Genomic DNA, 19,094 nt, shown 5'->3' on the forward strand with positions numbered 1-19,094 from the left:
TAGTCAATGAATTTTAAATTTTATTTAACTTTAAATAGCCACATCTGGCCAGTGGCTAGAGTATTAGGCAGATGGCAGGATTTAGCATCTGGGCCCTTACCTTTGCTCAAGGTCAGGTGGGACTGCCTAGGTGACTGAAGGTCAATCCCGGCTTCATACCTCAACCTGGATGCCCCAGATGGAACTAGGAGTGAGGCAGCAAGGAGGGAGGAAAGGGAAATTGGTGCAATACCTGGAAGGAGGACGTACTTGGCACAGAGCCTGGCTCTCAAAACTTACTGTTGATGATGAAAGCAACTCATATTTATTGAGCACTTGCAAGGTGCCAGGAACTGTGCTTTATACCCACTGTCTCATTTAGTCGTTAAAACAATCCTATCAGGTAGATTCTACTGTATCCATTTTACAAATGAGGAAGCGGTTTTAGACAGATCAGCTAAGCAAGTATTAGTAATTTTACTCACCATAAAATTCTCCATTCAATTTCAACCTTAGAAATGTCTTTTCTTCATCTAGTTTAATTATAATAACGATCTGACAGTTCTCAATAGGGAAGCTAAGTGTTATTCAGGATCCCATCATTATGTTCAGCATATACTGTACAATTCTATATCTGCTAACCTATCCCAAAGGGACATTATGAGAATTAGATGGTTTTTGAAGCAGCAAAATATAAGCACTAAATGAAAATCTGAACTCCTGACTTTGTGCATTATGGGTCAGATTTTATCTTTTCTAATGTGTTCGGCTACGTCCTACCCTTCTTTGAATTGGTTCAACAACTATATAATGAACATTGACTATGTGTCAGATGCTGTCCTAGGTGTAGAGATACAGCAGTGGCTATGACAGCCATGAATCCTGACCTAATGAAGCTTAAAAGATATATTAAAGAAATATATGGTTTTAAAAGTATACAAGCTTCAATAAGTTTATGTCACATGGAGGCCTTGTTGCAGTGTCTATTTCATAATGAACCTTATCCCTGCAGCATAAGTACCCTTAAATGACACTCTCTGCCTACTAAGAAATTCTGAGTCTGAACATTATAGCCTTTAAAATGGCTTAAAATCCACACATTTGGCAGAACTACGGCAGTTGCTTCTAGGGAAGTAGCACCCAGCTCCCAAGCACGGCCAGCTGCCAAGGAACAAAAGGAATTATTAAAGCTTACCTTCAGCTCCGCAGGGCTGTCCGAGACTCTTATGCACACCAAGGGAGAACAACACAGCCGGAGGAGCAGAGCACTTCTCTTGCCTAAAGCGCGGCGTGATTTCCCAAGCTCTCCTCACCACCCACCCCTGGCCCCTATTTCAGGTAGATAAAACAGAAATGATGAGGCTGTTCAGATGATTCGTGTGGGTGGCTACTGTGCTGACTGGGACGACAAGGACGTTGCTCCCGTTTAAAGAGCTCACATTGTATTCATCGCTATAAATAACAATTTAGGTTTTAAAACACTGCATTTCCACACTACATTGTACAAAACAGTAAAGCTCAAGTTCTCCTGTACATGGGTTGCTCTTGACAAGAGACCTAAGTAGCCACACTCTGAGGGCTGGCCGTTGCCTGACCCTCTCTCCTTGTACCTCGCCTCTGGGATGAGTAAGCAGGGCAAAAGGTATGAATTAACTTGAATGGGAAAGCCCAAATGAAAGGTCTAACTCAATCATTTCCAGTCTCAAGCTCACTATTTCCTATGTCTTACCCAGCATCCCCTACCAAAGTAGTCAACCCAAGTTGACTGAAAGAAATCATGGACCCAAGAAACTCACCAATAATATAGCTCAGAATCATTCAGCCAACTCATGTTTCCTGACTTAAAACATCAGTCATGTACAACCAGGGAGTCACAGCTGCAAAAACAACACTTTTGCCTGATCTTACTAAAAGAACTAATGGAGACTGGGAGAAGGCCCCTCTCCCTTTTTTTCACTTCCTTCAGTGGTGTGGGTAGCGAGAAACATTCCAAGTGCATCAATAAGAACAACACCGAAATTCAGTTCTTGTATTTTATATGACACTGACCACCAATTACCTTAAAGCCTGAGAGTAAGTACAAAAGAATACTGAGGGTGCATTATGATAGTCCAACTAAGGATAGAAATAGCCATCATTGGTTATGGGAAAACTAATGAAAACTCACCCAGTAAACATCCTAAGATTACCCACAATATTCATTATCTATATGCTCATAAACATCCTTGTGAGGTACAAGTGACTAAAGCACTCCAGGCCAAGGATAAAAATTTTCCAGATGGGATGGTGCTATTTCAGTGGCTTAGAGTACACCAAACAGCTCCCATGAATTCCTAAATTTAGCAGTCACAAAGTGGGTTTTCTCTTGGGGAAGTAAAAAGGCAGCAAGAATTGGGAGAAATGAAGACTATAGTAGATAATTAAGTTAGGTTACACTAGAGTACAGCAAAACCAAGGACATACCAGTGCAAAATCAGTGAGGAAATGTCACAGAATTGTTAAACAGGCTACCACTATTACCAAACATAGAAGGAAAGGGCACAGTAGTATATTATTTTCATTCACAAGTCTCTAGTCACTGAGTAATAATTTGATATCAGAGAGCAATGGGTTTATAGAAATAATAGGGTCAGGTGTAAAGGCAAAAAAAATAGCTGTTTGCCTATTGATTTCAGATATTTGTAGTTCAGTGTTACGGGCAAGAAAACAGTACTACTAAGGCTTCAACTTGGGCAGGGATCAGCAAACTTTTTGTGTTAAAGGCCAGAAAGTCAATATTTTAGGCTTTGCAGACCATATGGTCTCTGCTACAACTACTCAACTCTGCCCTTGTAGTGTGAAAGCAGCCACAGACATTATTTAAATGAATGAGTGTGGCTGTATTCCGGAAAAACTTTATTTACAAAAGCAGACAGTGGGCCGATTTGGCCCATGGGCCATAGTTTATTGAGCTCTGATCTAGAATTCTAAATCAATGGTTCTCTAACTTTAGTGGGCCTCAGAATCCCTTGGAGAACTGTTAAAATGGAGATTGCTGGGCCCCACCCCCAGAGCTTCTGATCTATATGGCTGGGGCCCGAGAATCTGCACTTCTAACAAATTCCCACGTGATACTGCTTTTGCTGGTCAGGGTGAGGTCCACACTTTGAGAACCACTGCTGTAGACCTCACTACTAAACAGGGAGTTCAACATTTTAAGTAGCTGCTGAAGTTCACACCAGATTGGCCACAAAAATTTGTCACTTGTAGTAAGTTCCAAACTTCAAAGCTCAAATAAAATTAAGTAATTTAAAGAAAAGCAAGGGGAAACACACTAGTCAGGATTTTTTTCTTCACTTTGACTTCAGTGTAAACATTACCCCATCCGTAAAATACACACAATTCTTCCTCATATCTCTTTATTCAACATTTTTCACCCAACACGTTCTAAGTCCTATAAAGATTTGAGAAGTATTAAGCTCTAGAAATCAAACAAGAAAATAAAATCAGTTTTAAAGACAACGGTAAATGACTCTTGCAAAATCAAAAAATACTTGACAAAGCCCATTTCTAATTAGAAGTGCCTCATTTCAAAATAATACATGTAAGGTAGTTTAAGACTTTTGAAGAATTGTGTCATTTTATGTTCATAAGGATCAAATGAGGTAGGTAATATAGCCTTTACTAACCTTCTTTTACAAGATGAAGAAACTGAGGAAAACAAACCAAATGCTGATTTGTCACAATTAAAATTTTTTCCTTAAAATACTATTTTTCCTAGTAAGTTTTAAACTGCACTAATCAAATCCAACTTGTACATGTCTTTCCAGGACTATGTCTATGAATGTGTCTTCATGGGGAAAAATATCATTCTAATAAGATCTTCAAGTCCATATTCACATTCATGGGGCTAATGCTGAAGCCATCCAGGCAAGTCTAACCAAGAAGCCTAACTTTAATCAGATGGCAATTTAAAGCACGCTCTACCTTTAGTGCAAGTGGGTCACAGATTATGGAAGTGTAGTGATCCCTTCCCAGCAGTACAATAGAAACACTCAGAAATGGGAGAAATACTATTAATGGAGATAATCCAAAAAGTAGAGCAGCAAGCCTAGAATCTCCCTCTCCAGATTCCCAGGCTCTTTCTGCAACAGTGATAATGTATTCATTTGAATAGATATTTACACAAATCATTTCTACATCCATTTTAAGAGGGAAATGTTTTTTAAAAAGAAAGAAAAAAGGAAAAATATAATCTACAATACGTATGGTCAGTAGACGTTTTTTCCATTCTTATTAGCATGCTTCTAAAAGTATTACATATGTTGATTATAATGAGAGATAATTACATTCTCACTTTAACCTGTAATCTGAATACTCCCGTAACAATTTTTTAAAATTTACATGAAATATAATTAAAGAAAGTCCTTAGTGAAAACGCCTTCTTATTTGTTTTACAAGTATCTATTTTACAAGTGACTAAAGAAAAGATTATTAAAGATAATCTCAAATTCAATGCCAGATATTACTGCTGGGACAAAAATCCAGTTAAGACAATATTAAGCCTAAGAAGACCAGTAAAGATTCTACATAAATAAAAGCTCACCATTCTGCTTCTGAACTAATGGCTCAGATGGAATTCAGCAAAAACTTCTAACCTAAATAACGTAATATAAGTAATACTGTCCACAGATTATCATAGGAAGAGATGCCTTTTACTGTCCTCTGAAGCCAACCTAAGAAGTATTTTCATCAAAGTAAGTGGTCTAAATAGATTCCAACATGATCATTCTTCCACTTGACAATGTAACATGATCTAGTAGATGAAATGCTGTTCTGTAAATGTAGGTAATTTAGATTCAGTGCCCAATCGTATCGGAGACTACAACTTTAGAATCTTTCCACCTCATCTTGCTTGTGTTTAAGAGGTGGACACTGCTGCCTTAATAAAATTTGGGGAAGTTACATAAAAGAACACTATAATATCCATAAATCCTATATATGGCTGTTTCCTAAATATATATTCTGGGATTCTCCTTGTCTCAGTTTTGAAATTTCACATTATGAACAGTTAATTCACCTTTCATATATCCAAATGCAAAGACAAAAGCTGATACAAAATTCCCTCTTTTAACATAATCTTTGGAGCTTTTCTCAACACTGCAAAATTAGAACAGTCTTGCAAACAAATTATGTAAATCTATAAGCTCAAAGAATGTTATCTTTCCTATGTACATAAGAGGCAATGACAGTTTTTTTAAGCCACAAAGCACTCTAAATAGTGTATGTTTACTACCACAAAATGTATCGAGTGAAATGAATTCCAGACACAAAATAGAATTTGAAGTTTTATTTACACTACACACCCTAATCCCAAATAATGACTCTAGCAAGGGCTCTTGGTGAAGTCATAAAATATACATAGATGGCACATCACAACTTTCCAATTAGGGATGGAGATTTAGCTAGTGATGTTTCCCCTAACTTTATCAAAGCTAATATTTTAAAAAATCTTCCATTTCTGACAATTTCTAGTATGTTCTCAACTCTGCTTTCATCCATTCTACAGGCAATAAGCAAGAATGAAGGAAACAGTTTTTTTCAGGCACTCCACATTTATACTGCTTCCAGTCAGACAATCTTAGAAGAATTTTAATGGGTTTCTTCCCCTTTAACCAAGGATCAAAAAGAGAATCCAAAAGCAGTAAAAATAAACAAAACAAACAAACAAACAAAAAAACCCTAAATGTACAGTACTTCCCCATTTAACAGTGAAAACAGTTCGGTGGACCAGTCTTAATATCTTTATATTTTGGTAGAAACAATCTACCTACTATCAGGCTACTGAGACCACTGAAAGAACAACCCAACCTTGAGTGTAAACAAAAATGGGAACTGGACAGTCAGCTCCAGTTTCATTTTTTTTTTTTTAACATCTTTATTGAAGTATAATTGCTTTACAATGGTGTGTTACTTTCTGCTTTATAACAAAGTGAATCAGTTATACATATACATATGTTCCCATATCTCTTCCCTCTTGCATCTCCCTCCCTCCCACCCTCCCTATCCCACCCCTCTAGGTGGTCACAAAGCACCGAGCTGATCTCCCTGTGCTATGCGGCTGCTTCCCACTAGCTATCTATTTTACATTTGGTAGTGTATATTATGTCCATGCCACTCTCTCACCCTGTCACATCTCCAGTTTCATTTTTAATCTACAACAGGATCAGCAAACTACAGCCCAAGGGCCAAATCTAGCCCACCACCTATTTTTGTAAATAAAGTTTTATTGGAACACAGCCACACATTTGTTTTCGCATGGTTGTCTTCACACTACAACGGCAGAGTTGAGTAGCTGTGACAGATGTGTGGCTCGTCAAGCCTAAAATATTTACTATCTGGTAGTTTACAGATAGTTTGCCAACCCTTGTTCTACAACATCTAAAATTGTTGAAATCAGTATAAATATGTCCGTGAGATAAAAGGTTGACCAACAACCCATAAAATTTGCTTTATGTCACAGTGTGTAGAACAGACTCTTAGGCAAGCTGTGATAGTACTCCCCTGATTAAAAAGCATCTAACCGGGCTTCCCTGGTGGTGCAGTGGTTAAGAATCCGCCTGCCAATGCAGGGGACACGGGTTCGAGCCCTGGTCCGGGAGGATCCCACGTGCTGCAGAGCAGCTAGGCCCATGCACCACAACTGCTGAGCCTGCGCTCTAGAGCCCGCGAGCCACAACTACTGAAGCCCTTGCACCTAGAGCCCATGCTCCGCAACAAGAGAAGCCACCGCAATGGGAAGCCCGCGCACCACAACAAAGAGTAGCCCCCACTCGCCACAACTGGAGAAAGCCCGCGCGCAGCAACGAAGACCCAATACAGCCAAAAATAAAAACAAATAAATTAATTAATTTAAAAAAAAGCATTCTAACCCTCATAGACTGCTGGTGGGAATGTAAAATGGTACAGACACTTTGGAAAACAGTTTGGCATTCCTCAAAAAGTCAAAGAGAGTTACCATTTGACCCAGCAATTCCACTCCTAAGTATAAACCCAAGAGAAATAAAAACAAAACTTGTACATGAATGTCCATAGCAGGATTAATTATAATAGCCAAAAGGTGTAAACCACCCAAATGGCCCATCAATTGACAAATGGATCAACAAATGTGGTCTAGCCACACAATAGGATATTATTGGGCCTTAAAAAAGGAATGAAGCGCTGATACATCTACAACCTGGATGAACCTTGAAAATATTATGCTTAGAAAAAGAAGCCAGTCACAAAAGACATGTTGTATGATTCCATTTGCAAGTAGATTAGTCATTACCTGGGGTAGGGAAGGATGGGGAGTAAGAGTTAAAGTATACAGGGTTTCTTTCGGGGGTGATGAGAATGTTCAAAAATTTATTATGGTCACAGCTTACCCTTCCCCCTCCCCATATCCTCAAGTCCATTCTCTAGTAGGTCTGTGTCTTTGACAAAGTGAGAGAGTGGCATGGACATATATACACTACCAAACGTAAAATAGATAGCTAGTGGGAAGCAACCGCGTAGCACAGGGAGATCAGCTCTGTGCTTTGTGACCACCTAGAGGGGTGGGATAGGGAGGGTGGGAGGGAGGGAGATGCAAGAGGGAAGAGATATGGGAACATATGTATATGTATAACTGATTCACTTTGTTATAAAGCAGAAACTAACACACCATTGTAAAGCAATTATACTCCAATGAAGATGTTAAAAAAAATTTATTATGGTCACCATGCACAACCCTGTGACTATACTAAAAACCATTGAATGTACACTTTACACGGGTGAACTGTATGGTATGTGAATTATATCTCAAAAAGGTGTTACCCAAAATAAGGCATTCTATTAATCTGCTAAAACATCTAAAATCAGAATATTAGAGTGTTATATGTAGGAATACCTCTTAAAAGACAACCAGTCTCTGCTTATACTAAATGACAAGCAGTGTAACAGTACTGAAGAGCAGGCACTTAGACCACGTATACTCAGGTGCAAATTCCCACATTGCCACTCTTATTGCCACTTTGCCCAGGGCAAGTTACTAATCTCCTTATTCCTCAGTTTCCTCATCTGTAAAATGGGGAGGGGGGTGATTGCCTCAAAAGGAAGGTCTGTGGCCAAAGTTAAATTAGAAAAATATAATGAATTTAACACCATGTCCAGCACATAATGAGCACTCAAACCACAGGATCTGAGAACAACAACAAATTCCTAAAGTTGTCCCTGAAAACTTTAGCTTTATACTTATTGTTTGAATTTTTTTATGTTACCTGTGTCACTAAAACTAAAATAGGAGCTGTGAACCTAAAACTGCTCTAAAGTGTAAGGATTATTAATTTAAAAAATAAAACAGGGTGAACATTTTCAAAAACTTTAAGATTTCTTTTATTTTCCCTACCTGTATTCCTCTACTCCTTTTTCTAAATGAGACAGGCCTAAAAAGATTAAATAAGTTACCTAGGAAGCTTGACATCATTCAAGCCCCACCTCCTCTGTAAAGATTTCCCCAACTTCCTTCTCCTACTAGGTGGTCACAGTCTCTGGATTGCTCACTTAACACACTCTCCTTCAACTCCTGACTGAGTACTTACTATGTGTCAGTTGCTGAGTTATGCTGAGGATACTAGATGAACAAGTCAGATGCGACCCTGACCTTGACAGGACTTAAGTCTAGTTAGATTAGGTTTTAACTGTTTGTCAAATTCTCTCATGGACCCAGAGGTCCTTGAAGCCAGAGAACTAGGGTATTTGGTGAATAATAATGATAATGGCAATTTAAATAACAACATTTAGACATTTTACATATACCATGTTATTCAATCCGCACAACACCCCTGCAAGGTATATGCTATCACAACCATTTTACACATAAAGAAACTGAGGCTCAGAGAGGTTAACTAACTTGCCCAGGCCCACACAGCTAGAAGTGAATGCATAAATGAAAAAAATGAATGAATGTTAATTAGCACCACTAACAGTTTTACACACATGGTAAAAAAGAATGTTCATTTCACCATATTATTTATGTAATAGAGCCTGTGTTTAGCACTGAGAAAGTGCACATTTGGAAATTGTTGAAACTTATCTACATAGCTGCCAAAAGTAATTTGAGTATCTCAGAGACATTCTAGAAATAAAAAATACTTATGCTGCACTTCACAATCACTAATCCATGCAAATGGCTCATGAAGCAGCCATCTTCATTCCTTCTATAAATAAGGAGAAAATGGTGACAATGTACCCAAAGGTTACCAGATCAGATCTTAGGGGGCTGCCTTACAAGCTACAAAGCACTGTGGATCCATATGTTTGGGGGAAAGTAGGTACCAAGCCGAACACAGATTCAACATAGTATATTTTGGATATTATTAAACTACAGAGAGAGAGAGAGAGAAAGAGAGAGAGAGGGAGAACACAATCATCATTCCTAACTGTAAATGATTCAAATATTCAAAACAAAGATAACAAAGTTAAAAAAAGTATATCAAAAGAGATAAAAAAGAGAATGTGTAACAGAATACAATAAGTTGAAATGAAATAATATGCACTTAGATACAAAGAAACTGGCTTAAGTGAGACAAAATAACTATTTCTTATTGTGAGTGGATGTGGACAACTAAAAAAAGCCAATGAACAAATTTAGCTGTGGGGGGCGGGGGTGGAGGGAAGAGGGATGTGAAAGGCGAGGAGAGTACTACAATTATCCAACTGGGACCAGAAACCTTGAGGCAAGGAAGAATTCAGTTCCCTACAGGTGAAGGATTTAATAAAAGAACAATGGTTTGACAAATATCAAGAACTTAAAAGTATCTAAAATTTACTTTGTCATTTCATTAAAGGTATCCATTTAATTTAAAGTTATGCACCAAGCTTGGGAATCAAAAACACCTAATTTTAGGAAAGCCAAATGGTTTTACCTAAAAGCCAGCCATCAGAATCTGCAAAACACAATTCTAATGAAAAAAAATGTACTCCTTTTTTTTTTTAACCCTAAATATGTTGGTGTTGAGATAGATTCACAGAGAGACAGTATAGTATTACCAACATCCACAGAAATGAAGCCAGAATCTCGCTTTTTAGTCACACCATGACGGAATATTAAACATTATATTCATTTTGATAGATGCTTTAAATTGCCTCTGTTATAGATAAGCCTTTTCTTGGTCCTCAATCAGTGTGCTGGCATTTTATATTATTGATCTGCCCAACCTCGAGACTTCTGTGATGTTCAGCTATCCCGATTCTTCTAACTCTGTGAGTTATACTCCAAACCACAACACCTCCACCCCCGAGCTCCATCAACCCCCAAGAACTCATTCATTCATAGTTTAACTTCCACACAGTTGATTCCCAAATATTCACTATCATTCCAGACCTCTCCCCCAAACTCCACCCATATATTTCCAGCAATGATCACTTAGAAATGGTCTGCACTCAATTCAAAGACGAAGTACCAATCCATATCATGGAATACTGGGCAGCAGGCTAAGGGGAGACAGAGTTAGACAGATATATAGATGGATATGGAAAGGCCATCAGATACACTATTTTCAATGTAAAATGAATATTTCAGTTTTTTTTAACAAAAAACTTCCAGAAAGGTTGTACAAAAACTGGACAATGGTTACCTCTGGAGAACAGAGCTATGGATGGTGGGAGAAAGGAGAGAGATTCACTATTTACCTTTGCATCATCTATATTTTAAAATTCATTTTATAATTTTATAAAAACTAGTTAATTAATTTTAAAAAGTAATGGAATATTATTAAATCTCAAAATTGGAAACATATATGAACTTTAAGACAAAACTAGCTTCAGAAGCGAAATCTTCCCAGTATAGAAAGTCAAAGAGAGACTCTCCTATGCTGACTTGGGCTCTATAACCAATCACAGCATAACACAGTTGGCCCTCCGCCGGGTTCTGTATTCGCATATTCAACCAACTGTGGATTGAAAATATTCGAAAAAAAATTCCAGAAAGTTCCAAAAAGCAAAACTTGAATTTGCCTCTCGGCATCTACTTACATAGAATTTACATTGTATTAGGTATTATAAGTAATCCAGAGATGACTTAAAGTATAAGAGAGGATGTGCATTAGTTACATGCAAATACTATGCCATTATATATAAGGGACTTGAGCATCCACGAATTTTGGTATTAGTGTGTGGCGGGGAGAGGAATCCTAAAACCAATCTCCTCACAGATACCAAGGGACTGGCCATCAGGGTAATTACATTTTACTCAGTTGAAAGATGGGATACCAAGATAAATGGGTGACTCTGGGAGAGAAAGGAGAGCAGGTCCTTTAGCACCTTGAACCCCGCAGTATAAATCCAATGCCATATTTGGTGGTTTAGAATCTGCACTCTCAGATGCAACTAAAAAATAAAAACAAAAATGTGAGAGCTGTACACCCCATCAGCTTGTGGCTGTGGTTAGGTACCTGGTCTGCAGCAGTAACTCAGTCACTTGATTACTTAGGTGTGCAGCGTTGGCAGACAGCTGAGACGCTCACCACTCAGCAGCTGTGGTTCAGTACACAGTTTTCAGAGTCAGAGAAAACAATTTCAGTATTTTTATCACAGGATATAGGAATAACTACCCTGTGGAAACAACCCCACCCCACTCCCAACAAACACCTATCTCTGAAACCTCATTACTTCTGGTTTGGCAAGTTAGGAGTAATCAATCAACTATTCTGTCTGTTGGGGCAGGGGAATTGGAAGGAAAAAGCTGGAGAGTAAAAGGGGTGGAGAAAGTTCCAAAACAAATTATATTTTGGATGGATGGTCAAGATTCTACATTTCGGGGCTTCCCTGGTGGCGCAGTGGTTGAGAATCTGCCTGCCAATGCAGGGGACACGGGTTCGAGCCCTGGTCTGGGAAGATCCCACATGCCGCGGAGCAACTGGGCCCGTGAGCCACAACTACTGAGCCTGCGCGTCTGGAGCCTGTGCTCCGCAACAAGAGAGGCCGCAACAGTGAGAGGCCCGCGCACTGTGATGAAGAGTGGCCCCCGCTCGCCACAACTAGAGAAAGCCCTCGCACAGAAACGAAGACCCAACACAGCCATAAATAAATAAATAAATAAATAAATTTATTAAAAAAAAAAAAGATTCTACATTTCCATGCATAAACTTATCAGTTTGGTGGCAAACACTGGTATTTCATTAGAGAGAAAGACAAAAAGAACACAATAGATGAGACAATGAATCGTAGTATGGAACCTCTACTGAAGAGGTAAGAAATTTAACCAGAAAGTCGAACAATTAAAATTTGCAGTAAATAGGGAATTCCTCGGCAGTCCAGTGGTTAGGACTCCACGCTTCCACTGCAGGGTGCCCGAGTTCAATTGCTGGTCAGGGAACTAAGATCCCGCAAGCCGTGTGGCACGGCCAAGAAAAAAAATTTTGCAGTAAATAAACTCTGAAAATGAAGACATACGCCTTATTTTAAGGAAACTCACTGCAGCATTTTCACAACTGGAATCAACAGCAGAATGCAGCATGAAATGAACGGACTTTAGAACTGGTAGGATTCCCATGTGATCTTGGGCAAGTTACTCACCCCCCTCTGAATCTCAGTGTTTTCTGTAAAATGGGAACAATGAAAGGAGATAACATATGTAAAATGCCTAATATTAGAAGGCATAAATGGCAACTCCCCCCTTACGAAGTAGGCATGTTAAGTTATAAAAGATTTTTTTTTACTTGTGGACAATCTATGTCAAAGTTCCTTTAAACTGCTTCTGCCACATTTAAAATGTGAAAACATTTACAAAAATGCAATAATTCAAGAACAATCTCAAAAAGTGAGGTACACTTGCTTCTTTAATTTATTGAGTAGAGCTGTAACTGGAGATGTTTGAAAGAATTTTCAATTTAAAGGAAATATCCAGAAACACAAGGGACATTAGAGAGATGTAGTTTGGCAGGTGAAACTGTTGCAGATACAAGGGGAAAATGGAAAGGGGTGAACTGCATGTGTCAAGGCCATAGAACATGTCAGTCATGGAAGGTAAGGGAATCACAGGAAGCATTATGAAGACAACGTGCAAACCACACTTCAGGAACTCCAAGTCCTAACGCAGTCTGTAAAAAGCGGACGTGAAGATATTCTGAGAAGGTTGTGCACAGGCAGAAAAGCAACTGAGTGGCTCAGTTCCCTCCAAAGTGGTCCCGGAATCAAACTCCATCATCAGGAATCAACACTGCTTACCTCCTCCCAGTAAGGCCTGCCCCACAGCTTGGATCTTCCTGGGGCACCAGCACTTTAGCTGGTGATTGTGCTTCTTTTCCCTTGTTACATGACTGTCACTCTGATCAAGCACTTCTTTCATGGAACATATACTCATTTCTGGAAAAATCTTGGTTCCTTCAGGCTCACGCTTGACCTTTTCCTAACATTAAAAACTCGTTTACCTACCAAGTCTAGCTAAAATTCCCAGGGAAGGTGTTCCAACATGACGTAACACTCCCCCCTGTGGTACTAGAAACCCAAATCACTGGGCAAATCAATATACGTGAAAGCCATAGTAATTGGGACAAATCAGCAAAGCTGAATTTTTCTCTATGCTAAATTATATATTTTACATATTATTAATCTTGTATTTACATAAAGGCTGCATTTAACTCAATTCTCTGGCAAACAGCATTATTGGAATTGCAAGTATGAGATTTAAAGTATATAAGCAACTTAACGATACCCTTTTAATAGAGTGTATGTCCAAACACAATCCATACTAAACTGATAGATTTCTTAATATTAAATTAAGTCATTATAGTAGACAGCCATCATCAACTGTTATTGAAGCAATCCTTGTTCTGATTGTCATCAATCACCATATTAGCATTAGATGAGTGTCATAAATCAATGTGAATCTTAAAAGACCCAAAAAAGTCAAAGCCAAACACAGGCTGAAACAAAATTTTTATACAATAAGGCTCAGGAACACAATGTAGAGAAAAAAAAATCCACGTCTTGGTCTTTTGGCTTCAATACTTCCCCCAAAACATTTATTCTAGTTTTTAAAAACCGTAAGCCTCTGAAAAGCCAGTCCCAAAATATTACATGCATAACCTAAGTTTTAAACCAATGACTCTCAATCATAGCTGCACATTAGAATCACTTAGAGAGCGTTAAAAAAAAAAAAATACCAATGACCAGGACCCACTTCCAGAGATTCTGATTTCATTGCTCTGACACAAGGCCCTTGAATTGATCTTTTTAAAAGCTCCCCTGGTGATTCTAATATGCAGCCAGGTGGAGAACCACTACTTTAATACAGCCTTTTGGGACAATAATTGCTCTGAGGTTGATAAACATGCTTTTTGCCTTTTAATGAGATTTTATTAAAACTACTCAATTCATTCCATAGCTAATGAGCAACTGTTACATTGAAGGCACTGTGTTAAGAGAAAGATGTGTAAGATATATTCCCTGCCCTCAAGAAGCTCCCTGTTAGCTAGGTAGAGAGACCCATAAATAAGTAACTGTAATTAAATATGATAAGTGCTCTTGAGGTGTAAGCAAATACAGCATGCCTCACAAACTTGCATGTCATCCTTGAGCAGGGGTCATGCTGCATCATTCCAATTTTAGTTTATGTCCTACCAAAGCAGGAAAGTCAGAAGTTACAGGTTACTAAATACTGAGGCAAATATTCAGCCTACACAAGGCGAAAAGTGTACATTTTGCTACTCTCCTTCACAGAAACTGCTGTACCATGAAGGTAGGCATTTCTATGTTTTAATTTGGATGAATCATTTTAAAATTTCCTTCATGTAATATTACTGATTATGCACTTGCCTATAAAACCATCAATTTGCAAAAGATACAGTAAATGCTTACGAACATAAAAATTAGCCGATTACCTGTATTTGCATAATACCTTTCCTTTCCAGTAATTGCTACATTTGCTAAGACAAGAAGTTTTGGGACAATGACAGCATTGGAGATTTGTTTCAGTCTCTTGAAAGATGTTACATGGGAAAATGTCATGGAGACAATAGGCATTCAAGGACCATTTGTAAGACTTTCAAAAATAAAAAGCACAGGGGAAAAGAGTTTAAATTTTTAAAAAAAGATATGGCATTCTCCCAATATTCATAATGGATCAGGCACCCGATTCCCTGTAAGTTAATGGATGAGTGAGTGAGTAGATAAGTAGTGAGGCAGGAGAGTGAGTGCGTGGTCAACTGATGGTAAAAAGGTGAAATCCATTTTAAAGCACTTCAGTGAAAATTTAAACCTGTTAAGCCCTAGGGGTCAAAACCAACTTGTGATACTAATTTGTTATAAAAGAAAAATCACAATTCCAGAGAACTTGGATAGAAATCAACAAGGTTTTTGGTACAAGTGAGGGCTTTCTGTTTAAATCCGGAGTTGAACAAATTCTGAGTTAAAATGCATGCTGTCAGAGACGCTGCAAGAAAATCTCAAGTGAATTTCAATTTCCAGATCAATATATGCTGAGACAATTTACCGGAGAAAACCTTCAACCTTTACACAGGGTGAGGAACACTATCATTACATTCTCTGCCACAAAGGCCACCTTGAATTCATTATTTCACAGAATGACATATTATAAGCAGCACTGGCCAAGTCAGATTTTGTAGGATATGAATGAGAGTTCACATTCACAGTAGTTAAGGTAGCCATAGAGGAACTATCACCTCAAAATTAGCTTGCTCCCCATCCTTATGCAGCTCTGAAGCAACAGAGGAGATGAATCTAGTTCTACCAGAGGCGTTTCCTGAAAATATTCTATCAATTATAAGTCAGCAGAATACTGATTGTGCTAATGTGATGCTGACCACTTCTTCTCGATATCCGAAGAGTCACATCATCACTCTTTCAGACCTCAAGGAATCAGAACTAGTTACTAACATTGATTCAATGATGCCTATTTTCCGTTATCACAACAGAATTAACATTTTAATCTCACATTTTCCGATTATGACTTTGCTGGCTCATTTAAATCAAATATAACTAAGACACAACAAACATCATTCCCCCCATGCACACACACACACATAATTATTTGGGGGCATTGGGGAAACACCTAATTTACCTTCACTGGGTGCCAAGAATGAAGAAACCAAGGAGATTTTTTTTTTTGACATATTTGTCTCTCTAGAACTGTGCTATTCACATATGGCTATTGAGCACTTGAAATGTGGCTAATCCAAATGAGGAACTGAATTTTGAATTTTATTTAATTTTAATTTTAATTTAGAAAGAGATACTTGATTCAGTTATTAGAAAACTTTTAGGTATGTTTGGAACAACTTGGGTATGTGAATCTACTTTTGCAAATGCAAATTTTATGAAACAAATACAGAACAAGTATTTACGATGAAAATTTAGCTTAGTGTCAGAATTGAGATGTGTGGTTAGTGTAAAATACACATTGGATTTTGAAGAGTGAGTATGAAAGAAAGGATGTAAAATAGCTCACTAATGATTTCTATACTGCCTACATGTTGAAGTGATAATAATCTGGATCTACTGGGTAAAAGAAAATATTTTATTAAAATTAATTGCACCCACTTGCTTTTAATCTTTTTAATGTGGCTATTAGAAATTTTACATATATAAAGTTACATATGGGGCTCACATTATATATTTTTTGGACCACTCTGCTTTAGAGCACTTCCACAACCACTTTACCAGGGCGCATTTGGATATCCTTCTTCCAGTAGACAGGCTGGTCATGTAACAATAGGGGCAAGGAGTAACACGTCCTTGTATCAACTGGGTCTGAGAAGTGTGTAGCAAGCTCTACCCACAATTTCACCATGTGAGGCGACACTGTAATACCTCAGCATGAAAGGAAAATAATAAGTTATCAGCACTTAAACAAATTGAAATCCAGTACTGCAGACAACTTAAAAGAGATAGAGCCAACTGCTCTAAGGTCTTGCTATCATTTCCCAACTGCGGACCTTAAAATAGACGATAAAGCACCGCTTCCAAAAAGAGGCAAAATATTTCAATGGTAGCTATCTAGTAATCCTTAATAACTAAGCATAAATTTCTCTTAAATCTTATCTCCTCAACTTCTAAAGCCACAGAATACACGCTGAACTAGGAAATCAACTTCAGATCGCCAGCATTTCCCTCACAAGCAAATTAGCAGGATTGTGCACTTGGAATACTGTTTGACAAGAATGAAATGGAAACTATTCAAAACAGATTTAAGGAATGGACAATTAGATGAGGAACTGCAGATTTAATTCTCAATCAGCACTGTGATTAATCTGATTCCCTGCTTTTCCCTAGTGTAATTATACAACACAGATGAAAGGATGAGCATTTGGACTGTCAGTTCTATATTCTGGACCAGCCCGGTGACTCAAAGCAGACGGCGCTACCACGCTAAGCACCATCCCAACAACAGTCGAGGGAAGCCTCGAACACTGATTTAACAGCCATTGCATAACGAGGCATTAAAAATTCGGAAACCCCCAACTCTTTCCACGTTGGTCTACACCAGGTGAAAAATTTGCTGAAACTGAACGCACCCGGTCTTAAATGACCCCCTCCAATCCGGGCATGGGATGAACACAAAGGCATCTATCTAATACCCTGCACAATAGACACACACCCCACAATTTAAAATCCTGGACGTTCTTTCTCCATCTCTCCACGGAAGCAAAGGAAATGCAAGCTGCTCTTTTCGTTAATGGTCTGTGGTACACGCAAGGTAACAATAAGCCCAACTGTTCCCAGGAAGCAACTATAAAATCGGTTCTGCCACGTCCCTGTGCAACCGTCAGATAAAATGCAGACAGCAGATTTCAGCCGGCCCCACGCTTCATGGGGTGGCCAACCTCGGCTCGTCGGCCTCCACGGATCGCCGAGAAACCCCCAGACACCCACCCCGCGGGGGATCCAGGTACACGTCTATAAATACTCCCGGGTGAGGAGGACGAGGGAGGAGGGGGGGAGGGCAGGGGGCAGGCCCCGGGCGGGTGCGGGTGCGGGAGGACCCAGGCATCACTGAAATGCATTTTCCCACACTCCCGCTCCCTCGCGTGGAAACTCACTTGCCGATCACCTCGCACAGCTCGTACACATCCTCGAACAGCACGTCGTCGTCGGCCATGGTCCAGAGGGGACAGTGGCCGCAGCGTGGAGGGCTCCGAAAACGGGGGTGGGGGCGCCAAAGAGCTCAGTGCCCGGCCCCTGGCTCGCCTCCTCCCCTCAGGACCCGCGAGCCCTCGGTGCCGAGGACACTCGAGCGGGGCGGCGAGGCCCGGAGACTGCGGCGCCTTCCTCTGCGGGCGACCGCCCCGGCGCGGGCGGCGGGGCCGGGGCGCTGGAGTGAGGGCGGCCCGGGCCCGGCGCCGCCCGCCCGCCCGCCCGCTGCTCCTCGCGCTGCTCGGGCCGCGCTGCCCGGCGTGCGGATCCTCGGGGACCGCGCGGCGCCTCGCTCTCCTCTCGTCAGCCCGCGCGGGCCGCGAGGCCGCGACCGCTCCCTCGGTCGAGGCAGGCTCCGGCGCGGCGCGGGGCAGCTCGGGCTACAGGGGGGGCCGCGGCAGGACCATGGAGGGAAGATCGCCGCGGAGGGAGGTGGCGGCGGCAGATCGGCGCTGGGGACCAGGAGGCGGCGGCAGAGACGCTCCCTCCTCCTTCTCCTCCTCCTGCCGCCGCCGCCCGCCCGCCTGGGAGTGGGAGGGGGTTTCGCGGGACTGGCTCTCCGTGCGGGCGGGAGCCGCGGCCGCCGCCTTCAGCTCCTCCTCCTCCGCCTCGGCCGCCGACCAGCTCGCTAGCCCCGAGCACCCTCCTCGCGCACACAAGACCTCCTCCCACTCCGGCCGCACGGCTTCCAGAACCACAGGCCCCGCCCACTCCAGCCCGTCGGGAGGCGGTGGCCCAGGGAAAGAGCCCGGGCAGAGCGGCGCATGCGCGCGCCGCGGGCCACGTCACGGCAAACCGGCGGGCGCCGGGAATCTAGAAGGGGCGGGGGGCCGAGGCACGCGGGCGGCATCTGCTTAGGCGGGGGCGGGGCGGGGTCGTCACCCCCGCGACCAAGCCGCGGAAGGGGTCGGGGACAAAAGGCCTGCGACCGAACGCACTTCCTTGGCTCTCTGAGGCGACAG

General features: G+C 40.8%; 1 protein-coding gene and 1 pseudogene across 8 annotated transcripts in view; both read right to left on the minus strand.

The window, feature by feature from the left end:
* CASK (calcium/calmodulin dependent serine protein kinase) overlaps window positions 1–18,326 on the minus strand; it is a 414,851-nt gene extending 396,525 nt beyond the window's left edge. For all 8 annotated transcript variants that reach the window (XM_061179474.1, XM_061179472.1, XM_061179470.1 and 5 more), the window contains exon 1: window positions 18,039–18,326. In XM_061179474.1, the coding sequence (XP_061035457.1) occupies window positions 18,039–18,097 (59 nt within the window). In that variant the 5' untranslated portion in view covers window positions 18,098–18,326. The remainder of the gene's footprint in view (window positions 1–18,038) is intronic.
* Window positions 14,517–14,611, minus strand: LOC133082783 (U6 spliceosomal RNA; annotated as a pseudogene).
* Window positions 18,327–19,094: the final 768 nt, after the last annotated feature.

Source organism: Eubalaena glacialis, chromosome X (assembly GCF_028564815.1).
Source record: "Eubalaena glacialis isolate mEubGla1 chromosome X, mEubGla1.1.hap2.+ XY, whole genome shotgun sequence".
Taxonomy (NCBI): Eukaryota; Metazoa; Chordata; class Mammalia; order Artiodactyla; family Balaenidae; genus Eubalaena; species Eubalaena glacialis.